The sequence below is a fragment of the Perca flavescens genome, chromosome 8 (genome assembly GCF_004354835.1).
Source record: "Perca flavescens isolate YP-PL-M2 chromosome 8, PFLA_1.0, whole genome shotgun sequence".
NCBI classification, from domain to species: Eukaryota; Metazoa; Chordata; class Actinopteri; order Perciformes; family Percidae; genus Perca; species Perca flavescens.
Window position 1 is genome coordinate 19,619,822 of NC_041338.1, and position 22,105 is coordinate 19,641,926.

Sequence of the window (22,105 nt, forward strand, 5' to 3'; positions counted from 1 at the left end):
CACTCACAGCTGCAAGAATGCATCTCCTCTCTGTCAGTCTCGCTGAATCTCATGCTCACTTGCAAACACATATTAAGACCAATGTATGTGTGCAAAATCAGTACAAAAAATATTGCTTCTCTCTGCTGGCTCTCCATCCTCATCATCCCCACCCCTTACAGCGCACAAACACATTACTTGTTCATCACATCGTGACAGAGCTAATTAATACATCAATCCTGCATTTTCCAGTTTTTCCTTTAACAGGTCTGCCTCTACGACTATGCAGCAGGGTGTGTGTTTAGCGCAGTGTCATCTAAAGTCCCTGTGTAAAAGCAAAGTAGAAGCTGTTTTCCCAACCACTACAGCCCCACACGGGATGTCACCGCCACTGTCAGGGAAGAGAGGATAGAGTCAGAACAAAAGGATATACCTCCCCTCGCTGGAGAGGAAAGGGTTAAGCCTATTACAGAAGACCAATCAGGACTGGGGGAGCACTGCAAACCTCTGCAGTGTGAGAGAGAGAGATAGAGAGAGAGAGAGAGAGCGGGAACAAGGGAGAGAGAGGAGAGCAGAGCGGGATATAGAGAGATACTTGGAGTGTGATGGTTTGCACTCCTATCTAGACAGTTAGGCAGGGAGGGAGCGCAACAGAGAGTTGGTGAGGTGAGTATTCACAAACCTGTTCATATGGATGGATAAGAAAAAAAGGGGGACAAACGGAGAAGAAAAAACTCACCAACATCCCTGTCAGGACTAACCTCTGTGGACTTTTTCTCTGTCTGGGAGGGAAAGAACATCTGTCAGTTGTGTGACCGTTGTATTTCATCAATATTCAATCCCAATTCTTGGATTGCTGCTGGAGGGAGCAGAATATAAACCAGCTGTTTCAATCGGTCGACCTAGATTGTTGCAGAGCTGCAAGGAGAGGGGACAGCGTGGTGTATGGACCAGCTCCAAAGCATCAGTGTTTACCCTGCATGGTGAGCTCTGCTGTGTCTTGACGGGGCACTTATTGGTTTGATTTACAACACTAAGGTGAGTAGAACAGCAAAGAAAGCTCAATGCCACACATCTGTCACCACAACAAATGCATGGGATTAGAAACTATCAACATAATTTCCTAAATGACTTCAGTTAAAATGTATTGTTGACTTATTTAGAAATATATGGTTATAGTTAAAGTGAAACTTATTAATAACTAAAATTAATTAATTAAAATATGTTCAGTCTTAAACTTGTAATTCCAAGTAGCTGCTATTACATCACACTCTAAAGGGGTTTTGATCATTTGTTTATGCATTACGGGGGCCCCACATACTGTAAGCACATTAGTTTCTGTCTTACTGCTAAGCACACATTCCAAACTGTCAGGCTGAATGATATGAGAAACTTGATATGCAATTGTACACTTTAAAACTGTGGAGCTTAATAACATGCATGATCCTCTGTCTTGCCTGGTACTAAACGCATGGCACTCATTGAGCATTTCTGCTGACATTGTGGCACAGTAAAGTATGACATCTGTCAATGAAACAACCTTGAAGAATGACCGACATTTTTCTCTGAAGAGATTACATGGATCACATACACGAGGGGGCATCCATGTCTGTATGACAAGTTCCCCAAGAAATCACACTAAGGCTCTAAGCAAGTCTGGCCTATCATTAAAATTGTATGACCATTTTAGCACCACTGTGGCTAGTCGTGGCATACAGTAATTAACACTAAGCATTTTCCTGTAATTATTTACACAAAAACAACAAGAATTTACTGATTATTACTGAAGTTAATCTTTAACCTGAAAACAAGAGGCTGGGATGTCAAATACCAGTTACTTTTGTGCAAGCCCTTTAAAAGTGCTAGTGTTATGTAAATGCAATAACAAAGATGTAAAGTGAATCAGGCGATCCACAGGAACATGATAAGACATCAGAGGCTTGTTGCTATGCTAATGAGTTTCCTTGTCGCCTTTCAGCTGAGGATATGTTTATTTTCACCAACGCATCCCCCACACTTCCCTGTCCTACTCCTCCTACTCTCACGCTCTCTCTCTCTCTCTCTCTCTCTCTCTCTCTCTCTCTCTCTCTCTCTCTCTCTCTCTCTCTCTCTCCCTATCATCCATTACTCTATCCTTTCTCTCCTCAGGTCACTCAGACAGAAAGATGTGGCATTGACGGACAGACAGATAATGTATGCAACTCCTGCTACCTAAAGACCAATTCTTGTCTGGGATCTTTTTGCAAATCTACCGCAGGCTCTCTGATGAACTCACTCATACTGTACTACCTCATGAGGATGACCTTCTCCTGAATCACTGAATCAACCCCCCTTCCATGCACACATAAAAACTGGTGATCACAAATGTCTCAGTGATTACGTCATGGTGATTGGACACACATGGACTCTAATAATCTGCTCTACTCACGCCATCTCCATTGAGGGTTCAGCATGTCGAGGGGCAAACTGGAGACCTGTGCTCGATTTTCATGTCAATGGCAGCTGGAACCAGGTGTACAGAGACTGATGAGAAAGGTGGAAAGTGAAGGCCTGTTCCATTAGTGCTCCCAGTGGGGATATGTGCCTAAACTCTGCCTGGACACACTGACCTTTCCTGGAAAGATTCTGGACATTACTATGGTGTACACTAAAGAATATACACGGCCGGCTGACAAACTCTGCCTCTTCGAGTAAAAGCTAATGGATGCAACTGTTTTGTATTTACAGATCTGACTTTCTTTTCACGGAGGACAAAAAAGCAAAAAGCAAGGATTTGGATCATTGTACTATGAGCAGTACATTCCAGCCCTGTGCAGGGGAAAGAGTCTGTGTTTCTTTGTTTTCGTGGTTGGATGGGTCTCTCCTGCCTGGGAATATCATGAGATTATAAACAGGAGGTGGCCCCGACATCTTATCCTTGTTCCACTCATCCATCAGAGCTCCCAACATCGCCAAAGCAAACAGACCAGAGATCGTAGAAAAAGTCTGTAGAGGACATTAGCATAATTATTCTCTAAAATCCACTGGGTGCAGGTGGCTGATTCTTTAGCTTTCTTACCATTAAGGTCTTTAGTGAGACAGACAGGTGCTTTTCTGGTTGTCAGCCTCTCTGGGAGGGACTAGCAGTGAAAGGAAAAGCCTCGCTGGGGGGCTCTGCCGGAGCGGAAACACTTTTCCACTGGCTATGTTTAGATGTGATGCTCGTCTCTGTGGATACAACATGGACTCTATGGCCTGATTACGCAGCCTTGGTATTCAGATAGTGCTGGAGGGAAGGGTAAATATAAAACAAAAACATTTGTTTTTCTCCTTGTCATCTAGAACCCTGTTCAGATTGGATTTATTTATTTAGGGGAGGTTTATGATTTTAATATTGCATGTGCTATTGCAGTCACTTCAATTTATCTTGGATTGCATGTGTATTAGAGTTTTCTCCCCCAAACCAATATTAATTAGCTTGAAATGGCAACTGTTTTTGGTGCACTCAGTACTCCTGTCCGAACAAACATCTTGTATATTAAAGAGCATCTTTGAGAGTTGGAAGCCTGCTGGTGATGAAGTAAATTTAAACTTAAAAAATAATCTTCTGACAGAATATTCTTGTCAGTTATGAACCAACTCCTGTAATTTGGCCATGACTGAAATGCTGCCAGAAATGAGTACATATGTCATCTTGAATGTGCTGTTCACCAGAGGCTCGAAAGAACACTAAGCCACAACTAAGCCACTAGAAAGCTTCAACATACTAAGCCATTAGGGCTGTGAGGTTATTAGAATTGAATTTGTTCCAAGGTGTTTCTGTTATGTGCCTTTGCTGTGGATGCAACTGTCTAATTAAGGAGATACTAAAGTAGAAGCTGATTGATGCAAGATAGTTACTAGTTAGTCATGTCATGCACATAGGGAGACAATCTAATCTGCAAGGAAGAAAGTTTAGGCACTATTAAAGCTTCTGGTCTCAGCATTTTTCATTTGAAACTTCTCATTTAAAACTTAAAAGGCTTCCTTATATATTTATAATTGCATTACATTGCATTACACCACATTAGTCTGACAAGATTTCTCAAATGTGTGTTAATTACAACTTTCTAGAGATCCACAAACATGAACCTCTTCTTTTCCTTTTCCTCTTCATGAATTCTCTTTTTCTCTTCTCTCTTCTCCCTACACACAGGATAATGCATATCCTTCCCTGCCCGAAACAAGAAGCCACCATGAGCAACGTCACGGTCACCGACAACACTGAACCCATCAGTCGCACCATGAGTCCGGCAACCCCCAGCCCGTATCCCTATCCTGTCAGTTTCCAGGTCTCTCTGACTGGCTTCCTCATGCTGGAAATCCTCCTGGGAATGAGCTCTAACCTCACTGTGCTTGCCCTCTACTGTATGAAGTCGAACCTCATTAGTTCCGTCAGTAACATCGTTACTATGAACCTCCATGTGTTGGATGTGCTAGTTTGTGTGTGCTGCATCCCCCTCACTATTGTGGTGGTGTTGCTCTCCTTGGAGGGAGACACTGCCCTCGTCTGCTGCTTCCATGAAGCCTGCGTCTCCTTTGCTAGTGTCGCCACTGCTGCTAATGTGCTTGCCATCACCCTTGATCGCTACGACATCTCGGTCAAACCAGCCAACCGGGTGCTGACAATGGGCCGTGCCCTGACACTGCTGGCTGCCATTTGGGTACTGTCTTTTGTTAGTTTCCTCGTCCCCTTTATTGAGGTGGGCTTCTTCGCCCAGGGTCACGCTGATCTGAACCAGACAGTGGTGGAGAATGTGGTCCACACTAACCAGTACTATACAGAACTTGGCCTCTATTACCACCTGCTTGCTCAGATTCCTATTTTCTTCTTTACTGTCGTTGTCATGCTCATCACCTACTCAAAGATCCTGCAGGCACTCAATATTCGCATTGGCACACGTTTCCACGCTTCACAGAAGAAGAAGGCTCGCAGGAAAAAGCGGCCATCCATGACAGCCATGACAACGCAGCAAGAGGCCACAGATGCATCCCAGAGCAGTGGCAGTCGCAACCCCACACTGGGAATGCGTACCTCTGTCTCTGTCATCATCGCCCTGCGTAGAGCTGTTAAGCGTCACAGAGAAAGGCGAGAGCGCCAAAAGAGGGTTTTCAGGATGTCCCTCCTGATTGTTTCTACCTTCCTGCTGTGCTGGACGCCCATCACAGTGCTCAACACAGTTATCCTGAGTGTGGGCCCCAGTGACCTAATGGTCAAGTTGAGACTAGGCTTCCTGGTCATGGCTTATGGGACCACTATCTTTCACCCTCTACTCTATGCCTTTACTAGGCAGAAGTTTCAGAAAGTCTTGAAAAGCAAGATGAAGAAGCGAGTGGTGTCGATCATTGAGGCAGATCCTAACCCTAATAATGCCATTATCCATAACTCCTGGATTGACCCAAAGAGGAACAAAAAGGTGACATTTGAGGACAAAGATGCCCGACAAAAATGTCTGTCTTCTGAGGACGTGGAATGAAAGAACTCCTTATCTTTAAGGTCTACAGTCAATAAAAGCAGCTAAAACTGACATCAGGTCATGATGAAAAAGGGAAAATGTTAATCCAAAGCAGTAATGTAAATATGTGCAATAGAATGTACAAAATCAAGAGGTGGATAATTTATTACTATTTATTGAGAACAAATGTAGGTTTCATATATACATCATATACTGTACTGTAGATATTGCATGGCTTTTTGTAACGGTAGCAACATAAAGTGCATTGTGTACATACATAATATATGTACAGCATAGGGTAAACAAGGTATATAAATAGAAAGAGAGATGTAGGAATTATTATATATATATATATGTATATTTATAATAAATTTTGTGTTCAGTCACCTAACACAGCAAAAGGCCTCTAATTCTCCCCTCCCCCAAGTAAAGTGTTTGTGATTCTGTAACAACTGTGAGATTACTCCCATTCATCACCATGCCACTTGGTCCTCAGTGACCACTGACATTATTGCCTGTGAGCCCTCTGAGGGAAGGTAGACAGACAGGTCAAACATGAAGAGACAGGCATGGAAAAGAAGTAGCAAAAGTAGTGTATGTTATGTTGCAATGGCCGAAAAGCTATGGGTGTACTGTTCACAATCACTGCTTTTAGAGTTAAAGATCAGTTGCATTCCACAGACACAACAGAAGACCATGGCTCTCATCACCTTGTTTGACATAAACCAGATGTAATCAAAGCCTAGTCTGTTTCCCTTTAACGGTCACATCTTTGAGCCTAATGGAAAATCTACAGTTGCCTTATTTTGGTTTAATGAATTGAGCATGAGTTTATGGTGGGACAGGGACTGTGACAGGGAGAGCACATATTGAACACAATGAAAAATATATAACAAATATTGTTTTAATTCTAAAAGTGAATAGAATCCTCAGATGCTGTTTTCATAAAGACGTTATTTAATCAACTAAAAGAAAATGTTGAAAATGGTTGTATTATCAAATTGTCTGTTTTTAATAATACTAGCCGAAAAACAATGCTCTCCAAATAAGCAAATCCATAACTGCAATAAAGAACTACTGCACAAATCTTAAAGCTTAATAAAAATGTTTGTTTACAATCCACAAATAACATATAATGAAATTATTCTTCCCTGCCTGTGTATGTCTACCCATAGTGGATTTTGTGTTTCCCAGCTGCTGCTAGTAGACTATAATTCAGCCAGCCTTGTATTTTTGGCTCAACTTGTCTATGAACCAAGTTTGCCTTAAATAAGTAGAAATAATTTATTCATACAGCTGCAGAATTTCAGTAGTAATAAACTACAAGAAAAAACCAACAAACAATTAATTACATTCAGTCTGCGCCCTCATGCCGAATCTAGATGCAGTTACAATTAGCATATAAAGCCATGCTCAGCTACCTGAGTCAAAGATTACATTATTTCTAACATTTGTATACGGTACAGTGCATTCACATTAGGGCTGATGTTGACGCTAAAACGTTTTTGCTGCTTGATAGAAAAGTAAACTTTCACCGTTCTCCTTTTACTTGATCGTTACCGGCGACCCTTCCCCTTTAAGACAGGTACCCATGTGGGCAGCGTGTGTATGTGACATAACGTTAGTCCGACAGGGTTTATTGTTATGGTAAGTGAGGCTCTCCGTGTGTAGAAAAGTATCGCAGCAGCTGCTGCTGACACAGTGATGCACACACTTTTCCGTGGGTAGTGAAGCTACAGTACTCAGTGTTTGATGTTCGCTGCAAAGACGAAATAAATCACCTGATTAATGCAACGTTATCACGACGTCTCCCGGCCTTTTTTCACCGCATAAAGCTGCTACCAGCCTGGATTAATATTATTATATGAATACAATGGTGTCAGGTCAGTCAACCAGTGTATTTAACCATCTAATTTACCTCTCCAAAATCACTTCAGAATAGTAGTCACAGCGCTTACTGGCTTTGGTGTTTGTAAAGCATTAAAGTTCAACAAAGAATGGTTCACGTAAGAAAAGTTCTTTTCATTTTTATTTTCTATGTAGATGCACTCCCCAAATCACCCCAGTAAAGAGAATTTATTTCCAAATAGAGCTATTTACGTTAGCTTGTAAAAACTAGTTTTCTTTAATATATTTTCATATATATATATATATATATATATATATATATATATATATATATATATATATATATATATATATATATCGCATGAAAAAAAGAAATATGCAATGTCAGTTTATTTCCAATATCGTGCAGGCCTAATTCACATGTAATCATAAAGGTACACACACACACACACACACACACACAAATGCAAACTGTACTTCACAGTATATCTTAGTAATGAGCTTATTATGCCTTTGCTGTCTCAGGTATAGTCGAAAATTGAAGAGCCCTTTAGATCCTGAGAGCACACCAGAGCGATTACACAACCTCGATCAGATGCTCTCTGGCTGCCAGCATGTGGTTTGCAGCACAACAGAAAGGGCTGATATGGGAATATTGATGCAGGCAAGGTTCTTTATGACCCTGCTGTAAACAGGCAGTCTGGATATCACAGTACTACTACCTTGAGGGCATGTCTGTGATGGAGAGTGGAAATGGGATCACAGCCAGCAACAGATTAGCCGACAGGGGAGGGAAAATGATGACCTATGAGATGAAACATTGAGCCAGAGGATACATTTAACAAACATATGTATATGAGTCAAACTTCTTGAAGGCAAACCTCAAAGGTGGGGTATCAGTATACAAATGTAAAGACTTATTCCTGTTACCAATACAACGACACTACCAGCTAAGTTCTAAATCTGAATATAGACCTCTGCTCAAATGTCAAATGTCAGGTACTATTCCAAACCTCATCAGTGTTACCAAAAAAATCATTTGTATTGATTACCTTCTAAAATAACCTCTCAAAGACCAATACTATTTACAGTAACTAGACTTTGAGGTCATAATTTGTTTTCCATCCTGAGGTGCAGCCACATTGGCTAAGCAAAAAGGCCTTTCAAGCACAACCAAAATACCCTGATGTTCTGACTGAATTGCCATTTTGTTGCCACTGCATTATTCAGTCTGACATTCACTTCTTGTTTCTTGTCATTTTGTGTTTGGGAGGGGAGTATTTTGCTCTCACTAATTACTGAGACTGATGTATCTGTTCTCTTGAGGTCATTTTTAGCCAAAACTGAAGCTGGCTTCAAGTTGATCATGTTCATTGATGTTAGATGATGTTTTTGTAACATAGAGAGCAATGTTCATTTACCTATTAATTATTTCTGTGCCACTGCCACACACGTAGGCCATCAAAGGAGAAACAACAATAAGCATTGAATCTTTGGTAGTATTTAACTTTTTCTAAACTCTTTGGGAGAATCGCAAAAACGTCTTTATTTTAAAGAAATGCCTTCAATGTATGGTGGTGTTCTGTTTTTAGTCAGCTTCATTTTCAGGCTCCATAGCTCCACCTTTTTTTTAATCAACGCTTATTGCTATATTTGTTTGGATTCTGGCTCTGGCACAGTTAGATGAGGTTCCTAACCTTGGTCCAATCTATAAAGGCACAGATTGGCTCAGTAGTTTCTCAAACTGTGTTACGGGTGAGGGAAGTAGAGGACCCAAAATGCAGAGAGAGCAGGCAGGCAGGCAGGCAAACGTTGAAGTGGAGGATTTAATAAAAACAAAAAGCGGCAGTACAAAGACTAGAAAACTCACAAAAAATAAACTGACGGGAAAAACATAGGCAGGAGCAAACTGACGCAGGCACAAACACAAGGCACAGGGAGGAAACACAAGGGCATGACTACAAAACAATCTGACACAAGACAAGGGGAACACAGAAGCTAAATACATGAGGTGATGGGTAAATCAGAAACAGGTGAGACAACAGGTGAAGCACATCAGGGCGGGGCAGGACAATCAAAGGCGGAAAACAGAAAGCAAAGCTAGACATGACAAGACAGAAGACCAGACTATCAAAATAAAACAGGAAGCAGAACAAACAGACAAAACATGACATAACCTAAATACAGACACTTGACACAACACTAGGCAACACAAGGGATAACAGAGAACACAGGAACAAACCAAAACACACAAGACACAGAACAGAGTACATCAACACAACAGGGAACAGAAAGTTACAGAAAGTGCAGACACAAAACACTGAAACTATAACAAACTGGGGTAAAAACCCAATTAGGAGTGCAACACAGAACGCCACAAATAACAGTGACTCAAGATCAGAATGGTTGCACTTTTACCTAAAATAGCATATTTCTGTCAAATAGTTGCAAAATGTGCTCCGGTATACTCATGAAATATTCAGCTTAAATACTAGATCTGTCCTAAAACATTTTTCAGAGCTTTGGGCTGGATTCTAAAATGTTGTGTAGGACATTAGGCAATGACAGTGACCTCAATTTTGTATTAATCTCATTATCATGATGAAATCTAATGCTACGTTTAAGCTGCATTAAGCAATTTTTGATCACCCAAGGCAAAGAAAAAGCAACAGAACCTGGACATAAATTGCTTTTCAAGGTACTTATCTTATTAAGGACTTAAAATAAAATAAATACCAAAAATATATGTTAAGTAATCTTAAATTCAATATGACACACATAAAGATGCTCAGTTTAGCATGTGACTGACTTACAAAAATGCTGTCCAATTTACACTGCAAGTCTCATCTCATGTGTCTTATTTTTCCCTTTTCTTCTGTATACAATTCCAAATTATCCAATATTGTGAGGGGCAAGCATTTCCTGTCTTGTTTAATTAAACTCTGAATCTACCCTTATTGTTATGATCGCTACTATATTGACTGTACGTAGTTTCATGTAATTGCCCACATGGGACTACTTTCATATAGACATTTACAAATGTCTGCCATCTCAAGGTCAGCATTGCTGGTTAACATATTGGATAGGTTAGCAAATCGCCACGACACCTCTAACCCGACGTGACCTGCAGAGAAAAGAAAATAGGTCAATACATTACCACACTAGCAGAGGTTCACCGTGAGCCTTTAGAATCACTTGACTGTGATCACATACATGTCCCTCCCTCTCTCACTCAATGGCTGCCTCTCTTATGCAGCTATGCCTAATTCAGATGCCATCTCTTTAGGGCTCCTCTCTATCCAGCCACAGAATAAAAGCCTGGGAAATCATATTACTCTGGCTGTATGGAGGCTCTATTGCATTAGGTCAGCGAACACTCAACTCTAATTCTGCTATCATAGAGAAGAAGAAAGTGAATTGAGCACACCAGCCAGCACAGCTTGACAAATTGTTGCATGTGGTCATTTTCCAAATGTTACTCTCACCAAGCCACATTTAGAGACATGGAAGGACACTTTATAGACCTGGAAGATATATGACTCTGATATACAACCTTTAGCCTCTGAATAAGAAGATCTATGGCTCAGATAGAAACCATGAATCAAAGGACAATGGAGTATGACCTCTACTAGCTATGACCTTAATGGTGGTATTGGACAAAAAAAATAACACACCAGTCTACCTTTAAATCATTGCTGTGTAGATTACTGTTCCCTATCGGTATCAGTAGATAGCAGGCGTTTAGTGACACATGAAGTGATCTCCTTTATTATCCAGTCTACATCACAGAACAAATGAATCCTGGGGGGTAAACAGGGAAAAGCAACTTCAAATGCATGCTAATGTAGACAATACAGATTATTGCAGTATTATAAATTAAAAATAGAAAAAATAGAATCCTGGATTTTATATGAAGAGAAAATTGGCGATAGCATAAGAAATGCTTATGTTATCAAGCATGGTTATAGAGATTGTTTAGTGTGTAAGAATTTTACATTTGATGAAATGTGCCATTATATTGTTAAAATTGTCCTTGTTGTTACTCAACAAAGACAAAAGGGACAGACTATTGCACTGAACCAAAAATGTGAAGGACAAAAAGAAGTCAGACATGGCTGGAGGCCCAGTCCCTGTGTGTGTGGGTTGGATGGACTTAAAACTCATTCAATCCCTCCAGGATTTTGCGATTTTGCGATTGCAACAATTCACATGAATTCACAATGTGACTCACAATTTTGACCAATCACCGCAACTTTACCGCAAATTTGTCCAATAACCAGAGTTTCCCGCGACTTCACCCAATCACAGCAGTCCCACGTGCCAGACTTTGAGTCAGTATGTGACTCTTGAGAGCCACTGACCAAGCGGGAGTGAGAACGGGTTGACGTAACATATGTACGTCGGCAAATTCATTTCCTTGTTTCTGATATGAAGACCAGAATTTCATCGTTTGTTTTTTTATATCTTCATAAATTTGTACACTTGATGTGCTATTACTGTTTACCTGATTCTTTGTATATTGCACTTTGTCAATAAAAAAATAAAAGATATGAAGACGAGATGTGTGTGACTCAAACATCTCACATTTATCAACCAAACGTACAGCGAAAGACCGTGCAAAACAGGATGACCTAAATTGAGGACGTCTACGCTCATTATTGTAAGTGCAATGATAAGTTAAAGTCTAATAAGTACTTTATCAAACTGCATGAATGTGTGTCTCAGGCCAGGATAGGAAATTAATTAACAACGTAAAGATCAACAAGTCACTGACAGAAATGTTCAAATTTGATTCATTCAATAAATTATTATTTAATAATTATTTTTGTGTTAAATCCACCAGACATTTTCATATTATACCAACATTTGCAGCATACTTAGCCTTTTTGGTAAGGTTACTAGGAAAATAGTAGTAGAGTAGAGTAATAGAGTAGTTTTATTCTCCCTTAAACAAGTTTCCTTTTTATTTTTAAAAGATACACTGTGTAGGAATTTCTCCCATCTAGCGGTGACATTGTATTTTGCATTCAAACGAATAGTGCTCTCTAGCGCCTCGCTTTTTCAAATGCGTGTTGTAATTACGGTAGCCGGTACCAAGAAGCTATGACAACATGTCTTCCAATTTTCACTTTTTTGGCGACGAGGATTCCTTCTCTTGTGGCTCGGCATAAGTATGATCCTCCATTATGAACTAAAGTGCAGTGCAGGCTTTCAAATTTGCCGGGGCAGTGACAAGCGCCTCCGACGGATCTCCTTCTCAGTTTCAGCTGGTTTCAGTCACATGACGCTGGCTCTGAACAAAAACGTGTTGTGGATGAGCTAGACAGGTAGGCTAGTGCTTTATGTCCCTCTCAGCGATTTTAAAATGGCGGAACGACATGGAAACCTCCTTGGACTTGCCCGTCCAATGTAAATACAGATAAGAAATTCTTCATTTACGAGGATAAGTCAGATCATTGGCAGAGGTAATTTTACACCAATGAGGACATATTTATGAATAAAGACATCGATTTTAGCTAATAAAATACTTAAAACACCACAGTGTACCCAAAGATGTATACCAACGTGGTGGCAGGCCGCCACAGCAAAATCAACATAGAGGGAACACTGTATCAATTCATATTTACAATGTAGCTTGACCACAAGTTTCCGTTTATTCAGCCCAATACCTAAATGTTTAGTGTTGCTAGGGCAACAATTGTCAGCTGGCGTTACACTATATTGTTTTATTTTAGTCTTCCAAACAGCAATAAACCATAATACTCTGCGTTTTTAAACAAAACCAATTACAACTACCAACAATAATACCTCTTAGGACCTTGACCATTGTGGTGTCACAAGTTATATTGTCAAATTTGAAAAACAAAAGCTTTCATCCCTGGGAGCTAGGTTAGCAGAATGGTCCACTCCATTCGCTGCAGTGTAAAAAAAGAAAAACGAAATCCGAGGGCATCTGTGCCCAGTTTACAACTCTGTGGGCACAGTAAGAAAGCCAAGGGCACCATTCATAAACTTTGTGCAGAGATTTGGAACAATTTGGAAATACTCTTTATTTTTTTCAGCTGACACTCGTAGACACTTTTGTTGTCTCATTTCCGTTGTTACTTTTGCATTTCTGTTAAACTGTCCCGGCCACCATAGGTGGGACTCAAATAAACTGGTACTTCATGGTAGCTTATTGTTGGACATTTCCAGTTTTTACTAGAGCTGAAATGATAAGTTTATTGACTAAAAATAATATGAAACTATTTTGATAGTCAATTAATTGTTAAAGTAATTGCCTTTTTTTTAAACAGTTTCTTAATATTTTATTGATCAAATGATTAACCAAGAAAATAATCGTCAAGTGATAATTAAAATAATCATTCGTTACATCAGCTTGTTTTGGCACGACTGGTGGGAAAACAGTCTTTTCTACAAGTAAATTTGTCATGGACATTTATCCTCACTTTACTTACGGCATGCCACAAACAGTAGACAGCTGATTCTGCAGCTTTTACTTATACAACATGAGGTGATTCATCCTCTAAGTTCTCTGTCTGCCTCCTCCATAAAACCTGAAATACTTAACCATGTGGCACACTAAAACTCTTGCTATGGATCAGCAAACCATGGACAAACTACTGCTCTTGTAATTAAATTAGCCATATGCATTGACAAAGTGTGCTGCTTTATCTTTTTCCCGCACCACTTCCTGGGAAAAAAACATCCTCCGGGAATTGTCGCAGCCTTTCGCAATGTGATTATTGCGCCAGTTGATATCACAATGACAAAAAAAAACAATATTGTGACCATATCCCCGGACGCATATAATTATGAAAAATGTGCTTAAAGTAATGTTAACTTCTTTGATACTGAACATTTCCCACCCATAATTTTTTGGGATTCGCAGTTAACTACACACCTCCCACTAAAGTTCTCTTACTGTAGCTCTCTGTGAAATTCAGTTTTCTATATAATAATAAGTTTATTTGACATAGCACCTTTTACAGACAAAGTCACAAAGTGCTTCACATGATAAACATTCGTAAAAAAAAAAAAAATACAGTAGGACCCAACAGAAAATAAGGAAAGAAAAAATAATTGAAAGACTAATGAAAATCATTTAAAATATTAAAACCTAAAACCCAAAGTTACAAATTTAAACAAGTGTGTCTTCAGCTGCTTTTTAAAAGCATCAACAGAGACTGCAGAATGCAAGACAATTGGAAGGGCGCTCCACAGGTTTGGAGCCACCGTTTCAAAGGAATGGTCACCTTTAGTTTTTAAGCGAGTATGTGGAACCACCCGTAATCCCTGGTTAGAAGACCTGAGGGACCTGTTAGTAGTGTACAGATGGAGCAGGTCCGAGATATATAGTAAACAGGTGCCTGACCATGCAAAGCTTTATAAGTCAGAACAAGAACTTTAAATTGGATCCTACCCCCTATCTGTACGTGCAACTTAAAATAGCGCTGCTGGGAAAGTCTATACAGCAAGGACATTGCAAATATACTGTGAATCCATCATCTGGCCTTGTTTCATTATACAAAACACAGTCTATATATCATAATCCAAATAAAAAGGCATTGTTCAAACTGCAACACCCACTGTTAGTGGGTTGGTTCTGAGTTTGGACTCAGAATCAATCTCAGTTTCAAAATCACTCACATCCTCCACATCTAAGAGAGACGTTTACACAAACATACAAAACAAACAAATTGCACCATTTTCCTGTAGATAATTATGGTCTGTTTTAGTATATGTAGCTTGATGTAAGTTTGCAACAAGGGTTAAGAGTTTAGTCATTGTTTAACTGCTGACAGGATGCATTTAAGTAATTCCTTTCAAAAGAATGATGTAATATTGTGCATGCTGTCACCAAGAGACATGTGCACATCTTAAATCGTTAATATGGTCCATTTACAATTCAAAAGAATAAACAGATAGAAATGTCTGTTTTTGTTGTTGCTGTTTAACAAGTCCAAGTCAAATCTCAAGTCACTAGGTTGGAGCCCAAGTCAAAGTTTCCAGTCTCCATAATGTTTTAGAGAGAGACTGACTAAGAGCTCTGGCTGTTATTAGTTTATCAGTTTGCATATTGAATCTGCATATATTGTATGTTTGCCTCTAGATCAAACTTTAGAATAATATGGCTATTTCAAGAAATTCACTGCCTTGGATTCAGGATCTTTAATAACACTGGACGGAACAGAAAAACTGTGTCTGGAAGTAGGCTACAAGATCAAAAAATGTCAGACACAGATTGTGCAATTAAAAGACTCGGACAACAAACGCTAGCTGCAGTCCAAATGAAGCTCATCAATAGCGAAGACGCATCCATAAAGGTCAGTGTTTTTAGCTAGCTGTTAGTTTACCACCATGTGTTGGGCTTTCGCTGGATCTGCACAGTGAAAGCCCAACAGATGGTGGTTGTTGCTGTGTCTGGATCCATCTTCACACACCTGTGGCTAGTAAATTCCATTAGCAGCTGCTGGCCTGCACTTCTAGACATGCGCCATTACTTGTCAAGGAAAGGAATTGCAGCTTATACTTGCAGATGTAAAATTATAGCTGCTTTTAAATTATTTTATTATTATTTAGAAATTCATTTAAATGTTTATGTGTCATTAAAGCTCTGGAGGGGTCTTGTAAATGTGTTGCATGCAAAAGGGCCACTCAAAGAGAAATCCTGAATCCTTCAAAAAGGCCAAACATAAAGTCAGCTACCTCGCCTTGTCCAGGTAGGATAGGGCCCTCTATATCTAGCGAACACCTATGGCCAAGTGTCTTGCCCTTGGAGGTGCCTCATGCTAGACATTTGGGATCTGAATATTCTTCCTCCAGGAGACTCAACCTCACCTCTTATTTTTGTCCCTGTGTGTGAATGATATCCTTGTCTCCCTCTCCCTCTTACGTATGGCTGTCACTCTTGTGTGTAAGGTATGCGTGAATTTTGCTTATTGTGAACCCCCGCTGAGTGCCCAGTCACCAACATGCCAGAAAAAATACAAACTCTGCAGTTGCAGGCCTTTGCTCAGGCATTTTCCATAAAGGTGAGGAAATACTGACTTTGACTTTGGCTGGGAAATGTAGGCAGGAAAGTGTACTTTGAAAGAACTTTTGTAAGTTCCTTTGGTAAGTGAACAGAACAAGATGCCTTTGTGGCACCTGGGGGTGTTTGCTATGTAGGTACTCCACTTTTGGCAACTTTAGTAACCAATATGGAGCTCATGATGGTCCTAACCCACGTGGGCCCACATGGTCTGAGTTGTTCACAAGTGAGGGCAACAGCGACCGAGACAGGCAAGTAGGTGTACCAAATTGCTTAAAAGTGGTCGATGCTGGGCCATTAAAGTGACAAAAGCACCTGAGCCTGAAGGCAGGCTCTCAATTTACAAGTCGATTTATGTTTCAACCTTCAGCTATGGTCACAAGTTTAGGTTGTGACTGAAGTAATGTCCTGGGATCACAAAGCAGACAGGAGTTGTGCAAACTTCCCTGGATCAAAAGAAAAAACTAAATCATATGAAAAAATCTTACAAAATATTTGAGATAGCATTTATGAAGTCCATGTGCATTGTCACTGACTACTGTACCTGTCATGTGTATAGACAGACGATACATAAAATGGATGGAGCTCTTGTACCACACTCCATGAAGCACACTATCACTGACCATCTGCTTATTGCAGGCATTTTGCTGTAATGACTTCAGTCTCCTGAGCTGTGACCTCTGAAATGGTGAGGAGAGGAGAGCAATCAAAGCATATTCAGTTCTGCTACAGTCATTTGGCCACTTTCAAAAAGCTATCACAGGGTGCAGCTGTAAACATTTTGCTCCCTTAGCACTCCTGAGACATGCAGTTAAAGAGGATAGCAGCTATCAATCTCTTTCACAGAGGAAGCCTGTGTGAATGCGCTCTGCAAGCTGAATACAGTGGAGAGGAAGAAAATACACAGAATAGTCATTGGAGCTGAAGAAAACCCTCTTTATTCAGTGTACTGAAGGCTGCGCTGCAGAATTCCCTTAGTCTCTGTTGATGATGTGCAACCATGCAATTTATGTGTTCACGACCAAGATGAGCAAACCAATAGCTGTTTGTGTTCCTTTTTAACAGGCGCACAAAGACACAAAAAGAGCAGTTCTTTTGTAATGAGCTATATCTGCTATTTTCAGTAACTATTTATATTCAGCTGGTGTGTAAACTGAGCCCTTTATTCACACTGACGGCTGTCTTATTTCCTTCTAACTGCAAAAAATACAGGACTTCCTGCCCTGTGCAAAAGCTATATTATGTCATTAGAATAACATTGCCCCCTTGTGGACATTTGTTTGGTTTCTTTTGTGGAGAAAATGCCCTGTCACAAAAGTCAGCTTGCATATCTAAAGAGATATTGAGTCTGGTTAGAGGTTTTGAGATGAATAACAAACACCAAGGCGTAATTATTATTCAAATAGAGAAAGTGAATGTCCCTCCCTAACATGACTATTTTTATGCCATGGCATGAAATTTGAGAAGACATCAGCAAACAAGCTCACACACCACATACCAGGAATAAAATGGGGTGCAGAAGGAAATAAAAAAATCTTGCACTCATTCAGTAGACTGAAAACAAAGCTTTTGGTTAGTTTGGTCAGTCAGGTTGTGATCTTAAACAATTCCAAAGCGGCTGACCGATGTCAACTAGCCAGCAGTTTTATTTATGGCTGTAGCTCCTCAGATGCTCACCAGCAGCTGTTGTGAATGTGTGTGAGCGCATGCGTGTCTGGACTTTCTCATTCTTCTGACCGTACAACTTTGTCTGGTAAGCCAAAAACTCTGTTTATTGCTTGGAATAGATTGACCACCTCCCGCTCTTAAACACTGAGCCAATGATACTAATGCTTGGAAGTAAGAATAGATTTAGGAGGTAAAAGCAAATGGGTTATGGATGTTTTCTGCAGAATGCCTGTTTTATGTAGTAGGTCTACAGAAACACTTGTGTGTATGCTCAAAAAGTCACTCTACAATATGAAAATAGCATAGTCCATCGTCAGTGCTATATATACTGTGGTTTGGTAAGCAAAAAGTAATATGAATATTTTTGCATGTTCATTGACTTCCACTGCCACTTATTTGTTGGGAATGATTATTATAGTTGTATGTGATTATTTTATTTAATGGAGAAATATGTTTGATAATAGAAGAATATACTTAACATAACAACAACTTATCTCAATTCTGTTTTTTGTATATTCTATTATACAGTAAGTCAGACTATACATGGAGCTAATTAAACCTGTTCTCCTCAGGAAATCACAGTCACAATGACTCTCCAGTGGACAGCTGTGGCTTTTTTCCTCTATGCAGAGATAGTAGTCAATCTCATCTTGTGTATACCCTTCATATCAGCACGGAGGTACAGCAATACAATACACAAACCCAAAACATAATCAGAAGTTCATTCAGCACTCATGCTTAGCTTCCTGTGCAGAGGCCCATTTTCTCAATCAATCACAAAAACAAATCATATGCAAGAGTTTGATTGTAAGTGAGAAAAATAAAAAAGACACTTCACACAAATCACCAGCAGAGTGCATGCATGTCCTTTCTGGGTAGATCTACTGTAGCCTATTTTATGTTACACTCACAGTGTCATTTTTACCTACTTTGCAGATGGCGTTCGGTTTTCAGCTGGAGAATATGGAACTGGTTATCTCCATATTGGAACAAGTGCTTCGTTACTATGATCATGGTTCTAATTGTTCTTTTCCTTGGTAAGCAACTTGCTGTGAGCAACAGAGATTGAATAACACTGACTTGACTGATGACAGTCCTGCGCAGCAAGCATCAGTCATTACATTCAGTCATGCTTCTGTACCCCCTGCCCACTCTCAGATGCTGTCCGTGAGGTGCAGAAGTACTCAGGTCCTGAGCCCATGCACGACGCCAAGGTGAACCCAAATTTGTACGACAATGTCCACATGAAGCTGTTCAGAGCCCAGAGGAACCTCTACATATCTGGCTTCTCTCTCTTCCTCTGGCTGTTAGTGTTTTTTCCTTCCACATGTATTTAGAGTAACAGAATGTGTTTGGGACCTTGGTCAAAGAAAAACATTACTTTACCATCCACACGACTGTCCACTTCACTTTCTAACGTCCTGTCTTTTTTTCCTTCCTGTTCCTGTCCTGTGAACTCATGACAGTATCATGCGTCGGATTGTCACCTTGCTAAACCAGGTTGCTATCACCGTGGAGAACAGTTCAGGTCTTCAGGCACAAATGGACAGTGCTGTCAAAGCAGCCAAGCAGCATCAGGATGACAACTTGATGCTCAAACAAGTGAGACTTCATTAGAGTCTGATGACAGAACTAATACTTTTGTCTTATAGTCTTAAAGACTGTTTCCTTTTTTTCCCCAATGTGTACTATCTACTGCAGTTTAGTGTACCCTCAATATAACATTACTTTACGTTTTCAAAATGTTTGTGACTCATGTCCACCTTGTCAAGTGTGTAGGCATTAATACATACTGTATTCTTCACAGAGTACTGTTTCTGTGATTTGTATTTTGGATGTGCACTGTTGTCTGGTGTTGGTAATTAAGGAGAATCATTTGTGCTCAGGCTCTCCTGGATGAGGAACAATCCATGTCAGCAAAAACCCAGCAAATGAAGCTGGAGGCTGACAAGTTGGCGGATCAAGTGAAAGCTGCTGAGGAGGGTGAGTAATCATCACTTACAGGATGATCTGCAGTTATACCTTTTAAAACCAAAGAACTGTTCTCATAATAAAATGTTAAGGATAAACTAGATTTATAAGAAAACAATATTAAACATTTGCAGAGCAAGGACCATCACAGGTCACTTCTTGGATACAAATGAGCTGTGGTATTATGATAGAAGCTAATTTTAAGATGCACTGGTGATATATGGAGAAATTTATAGATGTAGTAATGTTTGTGTGTGTAGCTGTGCGCAAGTCTCATGCTGAAGTGGAGGCCATGAGGAGGCAGGCCAAAGGTCTGGCACATGAGTATGACAGACTATTGAGGGAACACCATCAACTCCAGGTAAACACACACCGTCACACACAGATGTAATTTATATGAGCATCACAAAATACTGTATATTAACCCTACTAATACTGGAGTGCATTAGTTTTTAATCTTTTACTTGATCCACAGAATCTCCAGAGTCCTGCAGACAAAAAGGATCAATAACCACAGGAACACAGATTTCTTCTGTACATGAATACCTTTTCTTCTTATTACACTACAACTGTGTGCTGTATGCAGTATGTCACTAGAGGCAATGTTTGTATTATATTTTACAACTTTAATTTTCTTTTGAAGTTTGAACTGAGGCACGTTTTTTAATTGATGGGATTAAACAAACGGCAGGCTACAGTATATCTGATAAAAAAAGAGCATGCTGACATCTTCTTACTAAAGTCTTTATCATGAACATAAAACATTTGCATGTTACTCTATTATTAGTTAAAGTGTACAAATTAATTAAAAGCTAACATTCAATATTAATACCTGACAACCAACAACAAAGAAATGTATTATTTTATGCTAGATTTTGTCACTTGCATACACCAGACCACTGCAATAGTCTTCCTGTAAGCACATAATGACTAATGCATACATGCTGTGCATTAAAAGGTACAATATGTAACATTTCTGCTTTAAAATGTCTAAAAATGACCATACCTATGTTATATATTTTTATGAGTTGTGTTCTTACACTATCCTAAATGTTTCCACCAAATGTCAAACCCAGAGAAATCTGTTATTTTATTTTCAGACACGGCACGTTTCCTTTAGTCGCCCGTCAGTTGCAGTTACTCTAACTTCCGTCAGAACACTGGCACCAAGATGATACGTTCAGGAGTAATTGTAAATCATACAATGTCACAGAAAAAAAAATACTTGTAACCATTGTTAAGAATTCTCTAAAAGACGTGTTCGTTCTGATTTCTGGAGGAGGAAGGAGAGGCTGGGGGAATTGAAAGTTAACTAAAAGGTTTAATAAAACAACACGATGAAAACAACAGTCAAAACACAAATGTTACACTGCAGCTGACAGCGGACTGATCTCATGCTTCTCCTTGCGGAGTTACAGAAGAACAGTCCTGAGACATTCCCCGGATCATACATTTATTCCCCTACATCTGGGTGGTTTCTCAAATGAAATCTTCCCCTATTGGTCAGATGTCTCTCAAAAGAAAAGTTGTATGTTCATGAGGCTACACCCGGTCACAGGATCTTACTGAGACGGTGTCAATTGTTTCCAAACTACAGCAATACTCGGTCTTTGTCTTAATCACGTCTGGCTCAACTGGCAATGGCTCTCAAAGTTGTTTAAACAATAAGTCTTTCTAGCGCTTTTACATTTATGCTAAATCAGCAATGACCTAATCAATTCTTTAGAAGCTACAGACGGTGTGAGCCAGACCAATGCTAATCAGTGTAGTTATTTGATTAGATCTAGCAAGTACATTGTTTTCAAAACATAAGCCGGGTTTTAACTTTTTAACTTCAACACCATAATACTGCTTTTTTTTTTTGCCATACAGCATCATTTTGTGATTAATTACATCCCACTTTTTATCACAGTAATACAACAGAGACCTTATCTATTTTGAAAGTTCAATATCAATACCAGCTTGACGTTACTACAATGTGCTAACGTTGATGCTAAAGCTTTGTGGGTAAAATTGAGGTTACAACATCGTTCAACACGCTAGCTAATAGTTATTTTTAGTATGACTGTTTCGACCACAGCTAACAGGACTGAGCTAACCCACGAATAACTTCACTAGTAACGTTAACGTT

The 22,105-nt window shown here is 39.6% G+C and overlaps 2 protein-coding genes across 10 annotated transcripts; both read left to right on the forward strand.

The window, feature by feature from the left end:
• Window positions 1-4,193: 4,193 nt before the first annotated feature.
• LOC114559518 (G-protein coupled receptor 22) lies at window positions 4,194-5,474 on the forward strand. Its single transcript, XM_028584175.1, has one exon. It carries the CDS (start codon window positions 4,194-4,196, stop codon window positions 5,472-5,474), a length of 1,281 nt encoding a protein of 426 aa, XP_028439976.1.
• A 6,447-nt stretch (window positions 5,475-11,921) lies between these two features.
• On the forward strand, window positions 11,922-20,974 carry LOC114560189 (B-cell receptor-associated protein 29). Of its 9 annotated transcripts, none has more exons than XM_028585384.1 (9): window positions 11,922-11,961; window positions 16,224-16,336; window positions 18,576-18,682; window positions 18,940-19,040; window positions 19,162-19,309; window positions 19,470-19,605; window positions 19,890-19,986; window positions 20,235-20,335; window positions 20,450-20,974. In XM_028585384.1, the coding sequence occupies exons 2-9, from the start codon at window positions 16,277-16,279 to the stop codon at window positions 20,483-20,485; spliced, it is 786 nt and encodes a 261-aa protein (XP_028441185.1). In that variant the 5' UTR covers window positions 11,922-11,961; window positions 16,224-16,276; the 3' UTR covers window positions 20,486-20,974. The 9 variants fall into 9 exon arrangements, with proteins under 9 accessions (XP_028441185.1, XP_028441192.1, XP_028441184.1 ...); XM_028585383.1 differs by lacking the exon at window positions 11,922-11,961 and adding an exon at window positions 12,422-12,628; XM_028585385.1 differs by lacking the exon at window positions 11,922-11,961 and adding an exon at window positions 15,408-15,628.
• The last annotated feature ends 1,131 nt before the right edge of the window (window positions 20,975-22,105 follow it).